At 41.4% G+C, this 6,688-nt stretch overlaps 1 protein-coding gene across 3 annotated transcripts in view; it reads right to left on the bottom strand.

The window, feature by feature from the left end:
* Nucleotides 1–6,688, bottom strand: part of LOC119299409 (histone deacetylase 15-like) — a 10,609-nt gene extending 3,921 nt beyond the window's left edge. The window contains exons 1-11 of one of the 3 annotated variants that reach the window (XM_037576642.1): nt 6,537–6,688; nt 4,336–4,863; nt 4,126–4,219; nt 2,778–2,836; nt 2,246–2,321; nt 1,815–1,879; nt 1,636–1,691; nt 1,317–1,440; nt 1,057–1,182; nt 852–902; nt 610–678 (exon numbers count right to left, since the gene is read on the bottom strand). In XM_037576642.1, coding sequence (XP_037432539.1) covers nt 610–678; nt 852–902; nt 1,057–1,182; nt 1,317–1,440; nt 1,636–1,691; nt 1,815–1,879; nt 2,246–2,321; nt 2,778–2,836; nt 4,126–4,219; nt 4,336–4,830 — 1,215 coding nt within the window. In that variant the 5' untranslated portion in view covers nt 4,831–4,863; nt 6,537–6,688. Of the gene's footprint in view, nt 1–609; nt 679–851; nt 903–1,056; nt 1,183–1,316; nt 1,441–1,635; nt 1,692–1,814; nt 1,880–2,245; nt 2,322–2,777; nt 2,837–2,970; nt 3,032–4,125; nt 4,220–4,335; nt 4,864–5,684; nt 5,707–6,536 lie in introns of those variants that run through there. The other 2 variants (XM_037576643.1, XM_037576644.1) reach the window with 2 other exon arrangements.

The raw sequence follows: 6,688 nt of genomic DNA, 5'->3' as shown, positions 1-6,688 counted from the left end.
GGGATCTCACATTAGGTGAGATCGTGAGATCAACCCCAAAAATTCATATTTAGACATTTCGTAAAAATCTATAACATCCATGTGGGGTATGTCTACAACTTCAGGAAAAAATCAGCTGAAAACTCAATGTGCATTTAGAGATTCAAAAAATACAAATTCAAATGTGAATAGTGACAGCTTTGGGTGAATAGTACTTTGACACTATTCAGATCCGATTTTATCTATTTTGTTTCTTTTAATATAGTGGTCGGACCCTGCGCAAGCGGGAGCTACATGCACCGGGCTGCCCTTTTTGTTTCTTTTAATATAAGTTGAATTGGGGGTTGAAACTTTTTGAGGTTGTACATCAAACGTTGATGTGTCTACAAAAAGTTTGAGAATGTTTGGACATGTATTTTTTTTCCAAAAAAATCGATCACATTGATCTCACCTAATGTGAGATCTCACACAAGTCCCCCCTGAAAAAGGCTGTCTATGGCATGTACCAAGGGATATGATGAGTTACATGTGCATCCTTCCTTATACATATTTTCAGCTCAGGCATTAGTTTCATTCAGTTGTTCTTTTGGTGAATTATGCCAAAACTACAAACACTTTAAAGATAGCCACCTCGTCTGCTGCTCCAGTTCCAGGGTAGAAGCTTCCATCCTCATGGCGGTGTAATGATATGTATAAAACCTGAAGAATAATAAGTTATCCATATAAGAATTGCAAATTTGGAAACTGGTAAGCTCATAGTAGTAGCAACACATGCAAACGGAAATACAGTAATTAAAATCAATAACAGATGCACTCAAAAAGGAAGAACATAGAGCAATTAAAAATGTAACTAAATAAAGATGAGAACTCACTGATTTGTTCCCTTCAAATATCTCCTGTGTGCCATTGCCATGGTGCACATCCTGCAATAACAGTTAGCAATGCTACTGATGAGAATGGTAAACGTACTTTTGTATCTATTTACAATAAAATAGATATACTACAAGAAAAAGAATAGGTGCACGCCAACAAAATTTAATGGTGCATATTTAAATGCAAAGTTGTGACTAGCATTACCCAGTCAACTATCAAGACTTTCTTAGCGCCTGCTTTTTGTGCAGCTAATGCAGCCACTGCTGCATTGTTGTGAAGACAAAAGCCCATGGCTTGCTTTACCCCAGCATGATGCCCAGGAGGTCTCACCTGTTCTCAGGTAGACAAGAACACAAGGTCAGCATCATGTACAACAAAAATGCAAAGTGGATTGATAAATAATAACCAAGTGCATTATAATGAATGAGATGAAAAACTGAATATATGAGATCATCAGACAGTACCAGCGCAAAGCCATTCCGGACACGGCCAGACACTATCAAACTAGCAAGATCAGCGCATAGGCCTGCTGCAAGTTTGGCAGCACATGCCGAGTGTCCATTCGCGTAAGTATCCGAAGTGAAGTAACTACAGATTGATCCCCAGAATTATGTTATAACAATGAAAACCTTTCCAAAAATGCTAGGACATAAAAATGCCAATAAATGTTGATGCCAATACATGCTGAACATGTATCCATTATAATCAAAACAAAAGGTAAAATACTAAACTAAAGACCATACTCACAATGACAGTTCTAATCACAAACTAAACAAGTAATACCTGTAAAGCATGTTCTTTGTCTGCTCTACGCTTTCGACGTGATCTGAAGTATGGACCTAAATTACCAGAGTTTAAACATATGAGGACTATCAAGAAGACTCTGAAATGAACAATGCATACAGGGGTAACACATGGCAGCAAAACTAATGGATCTTTCAAACCACTTGTTGGACTCTTACCATTACGAGTTCCTCCTTAGTGATTTCTCGAGGAGGTACCAAGGCACACTTTGAGGGAAATATTCCTGAAATTGGAAATAATAGTAATTGTTTACTTGATAAGCAGTAGAATAGAAAGGTTGGTTCATCAACCAAGTTTAATTAATATGACTGGCAGGATAATCATGTTATTTGTTATCCTGCTGCAGTACAACATCAACAATCAATAATTATGTTGTGCTTAGAATTATATGATTGATATCTTTAGTTTATATTCAATAATATGCTGAGAACAGTTCAACAGAGCATCATCAAATCATAAAGATCTTGATTGAATATTTGCATAAGAATAATCACAGAACTTGTAGGCAAGAGTTTCTCTGCAGCTTTTTTCTGAAATACACAAAGCTGAAACACTGTAGTAAATAATTACACTAATCTCTAGTGTGCACCTGCAGCAGCCAGACTGGCAGCAATTGCACGAAGACGGTTGGGTCTTTCTGGATGTGGATTTGGTTTAATTTCCATCTGTTAGGATATAGAAATATGAGATGTCAGTTATAAAAAAAATACAGACAGTACATTCTGACAGAAAATAGGAGGCCAAAAAGACAAGACCTCACAGAGACTATCTTCTGAACTGCAGCTAGTTTTGTGAAATAATTACAAGTACATATGTTTTAAGAAAATAAATCGTCATTTGGTCAAAGTGCGCGGAAATACAGAAACTGACATCCCATCTTGAAATATTTCCATACTATTTTAGCCTCGTCTTTCTTTAACATGCTGCAGAAGAAGCATCTCACAGACACAAGAAGCAATCAAATGAAAAGTTTCACTGACACCACAATTAGGAGCACTTAAAGATTTATGACAATCATCCATGCTATTCACAGCAATAAAGAGTGGTCACCCTTGACGTGGGAACACTATATCATGCAGTATGCTAGCTCAAATTACATAAATCACAAGTTCATAGCTTGCCTCACTGTGGAGCAACATTCTTTCATCAAAACCAATCGCTGTAGATACCAGTACCGATGCTGCATAAACAGTGTGACCAAAAGAAGACGTTAATACACAGGCGCATGAAAAGTTGATGCAGTGGCATACAGTCAGTTGCTCTAAACTACTGTGCTAAGCTTGAATACACTCTGTCAAGGTATAAGCATCACACCTTTCCAACTCCTTCTCTATCATCATTCCAATGTTTCTGAATCTCCTCCAAGATAGTTTTACTACATTGAAGAGGAGGCTTCAGACTCTGAGGTAAATTTTTACAGCATGGGGAGGAGGATTCAGCTGGCCAGTCAACCACATATTGGGAAAGACAGGATAGGGATAAGGACTATGTTCGGTTTGCATTGAACCAAACAGCTGTTCTTTAGTGTAAACGGGTCATTAATCGGATCCATGAATCAAAGGATACTAACTTGAAAAGCCGTTGTGACAGAGGACTATTATTAGTATGTTGCTAATTTAATCAGTATAACATTGGATGTCACCGTATGTCCACAAAAAGAACTAAATCATAAAATGTGTCTTACTGTTATTTGCTTTGTATACTCAGAGGAGTATAGTTGTGTCTAGGGATGCTACTTCATAGTTGTCATTGGTCTTGGTAAATCAGGTTTAGTAGGGACCTTTTGCTTTGTTAGATTTTGCTTTCTTGGTCTGATTATGTATTAAGGTGTCAAAACTCAAAAGTCTTCCATGGTAGATTTTTTAAAGCTATTCCGGTAAGACTTAGCTAGCCTTATAATTCTAAGTATGAGGAAGGTGAATTTCCTAGGCAATGAAAATAAGCCTAGGGTATGCTTGGATTGCACCTGAATCTACCTGGGCCGGGATTGGATAGCTGGCAAGTTTTGGCATGGCCACTCCCAATCTATTTTCTTGCCGATGTTGGCCACTACATGGGGAACTATAGCCTCAGCCAATATTTGGGCTAGCCAAAAAAAAACATAAGGTAGGCTTGGGCTCAAACCAAGACACCCCTTGTCCATCCTAGTTCTTATTTTTGTATCTTCTGGAGTGTTTTCAGCTGCATTAAAATGTTCCAAATGGCATTATTAATCAATGATGTTTCTATTAAATAAGTTAATAATGATCCGGACAGGGAGATTTTGGAAGTCGATTGTAGACTTTGGTGTGGGAAGCAGATCGTCCATGATCTAGTAGCAAAGACAGTTACAAATTCTATTAAGATGCCATTGGTGTACTCAGGTAAGTTTGTGAAAGGGAATACTGAATTGAGTAATATTCATAACAGATATTTGATACTTGATGATAGGAAGTAACAGAAAAACATAGCTACTAGTGGAAACGGCACCTGTGTCAGCAGATACCAAAGCTGCCCGCGCAATGTGAGTTTTGAAAACATCATATCCAGCAGCTACTTCAGATCCCTTAAGCTCATGGCAATTCTATTGTATGAGAGAAGAACCAACAAAGAACATGTCAAACATGTGAGCGGATATACTCGGATAAAGTTTGTAATGAGCTATATGGCCCGACTAATCACAGAACAAAAGGATCTTACCAGGCAATGTTTAACCTCATCCAAGTTTGGCATTGTACAGTTCAAGCAAAACCATCTGTTTTCAGCCAGGCGAGCAGAAGGTTCCCAGTCAATATCATCATCCTCTTCATCGTTAAAGAAAAACAGATCATCCAGGGTATCTCCAGCTTGTTCTCTATCAGACTCTTGCTGCAGATCATTGCAAGGCATGCAACTTTCATTCTTGGCATGCAGACAACCATGCTGAGCACAAACTGCGCTGTCAATATGTCCTGGCCTTGCTGGTGAACCTTTGGGCCCATCTACTAATAAAGCATTAGCATGATCACAACTAAAATTGCATGTTCCACTTTCTTTCAGGGAAACGCCATTCGCTCTAGGATAAGATGGTTTTCCAACACCATCGCAGCTTTGACATTTGCCATGAAAAGCTTGGTCAGAAACTCCACAGTTCTCACGACCATGGGAAGGGACCTCACCCTTTTTGCTGTTAAGCGGTCTCATGTTGGATGTCATCAGTAGGCACCCAATGTGACCTCAAGTCTGTAACTGCAAGTACAACAAAGACAAGCAGACAAATAAGTATAGCTCAGAACTCCAGGAATTTTTATCTACTCACTTTCAAGTATTACAGGCTGACAATAAAACAAACAGACCTAAGAGCATCCTACCTTAACTATGACTCATAATGAACATCACCAACAGAGAACTGTTTACACATCAAAAATTATGAGCTGCCAATTCAACATCACCACAAAAATGCACCGACAGCCCACGACATACTTCTCAAAGCGCATAATAGCATCTACTAACATCACACAGAATCTCCTTAAAACCCTTGCAGAACCTCACATCTCTGGCATGTGGCATCTATCTACACCATTAACATGGGGGTTCAATTAAACCCAACAAAAAATGGAAAAACAAGCTGCTAACGTATTTCGCCAAGTAGCAACAAATCCACAAGGCTGAATGGATTGAAGTACCCATCCCAGAAACAAACGTTTGGATTAGATTGTTCACAAAAATAGAAAGACCAGGAGAAAATTCTGTGAAGAATCCAAGCAAGTCAGGGTTCGTCGCTGACAAAAGAGATCAATACACACCAGTCCACTAGGGTGGACAACACCTCAACCTGCAAGATGTGTGCTTCGGTGAAAGGTGGACTACGAATATTCTCCATAGAGTATTTGATGACCACATGGCAAGGGCTTGGGCAAAAGTAAGTTTCAATGTTTGACCTTGGGATGAGCTAAGAACTTCAGCGGCCCTAGGGACCGACCAAGTACATATTTACTTCACATTAAATATTTACAATGTTTGGTGGTTGCCCTTATTATGTTTTTGTTAACATCGTCTAGCCACTAAACCTGTTGCAGCCGGGCACAATGTCTGGTCACGAGTCACGGCACCAAGCTGGCAGTTCCAACAAAAGAAGAAGATAGTGAGACCCCAATCATTACAGGATGTAATGTAGCAACAGCAAACAGATACATACGGGCATCCTACGTGAACCATGCACCGCCATGACGCAAGGCAATGAGCGCGAACCAGGGAAACGCATCAATCAAATGTACTAACTGCCAATTCACAGCCGCCACGCGGCGCAGCGACAAGCCTGCCGCCGTACAGCCGCAAAACATACTTGTAAAAAGGATAGGGTGGTTAGCTGGTTACTTGTCATGAAATAAATCGTGCATAATCGCATCTACGGAGATTGCCGCGCAACCTTAAGACCCTTCCAAAACCTTGCCTCCCTCACGCCCTCAAGTGACAATCCCCAATCCACACAAACCCCTTCCGAAACCTCGCATCTCGGTCCGGTTCTCACAAGTGTTCGACATTATCTTAAAAATAATCTCCGTCTACGCAGCTTCCTCAACAACCAAATCCAGAGCCCAACACCGAACACCCACCCAAGCACCCAGCACCCACCCCCATCCTTCCCCCCATCCCATCCCCCAACCTCCGGCCCCAGAGGAAAAGGCGGCCTCGCATCTAGGAAGTAAAGACCGGCGAGACTACCAGGCACACGAATCGGCCATACCCGAAACCAAAGGAAAACCCTAATCCCCCGCGCACAGCAAAAATCGAAACTACCACGGGGTGCTAGTTCTCGGGCGAAATCCGCGAAACCGCATCGGGGGTGGAAGAAGTCCGCACGAAACCGGCGGAGGAACATGCTGGAGAGGGAGAAGGGAGGGATTAGCGGGCGGGCGAACCTGGGGACGAGCCGCCGGCCGTCGCTCCCGCTCCGGGGTGGGTGCTGCTCACGCGGGACTTGGGGTTTTGGGGATGGATGGCTCCCCTCCTCTGCTCTCCTTGTGCTCGTGCTGCCAGTCGGGTCGAACCAACTGCTGCTGACTTGCTGCTG

The sequence above is a fragment of the Triticum dicoccoides genome, chromosome 5A (assembly GCF_002162155.2).
Source record: "Triticum dicoccoides isolate Atlit2015 ecotype Zavitan chromosome 5A, WEW_v2.0, whole genome shotgun sequence".
NCBI lineage: Eukaryota > Viridiplantae > Streptophyta > Magnoliopsida > Poales > Poaceae > Triticum > Triticum dicoccoides.
The sequence above is the reverse complement of the archived record's forward strand: the minus strand, read 5'-3'. Positions and strand labels throughout refer to the sequence as shown.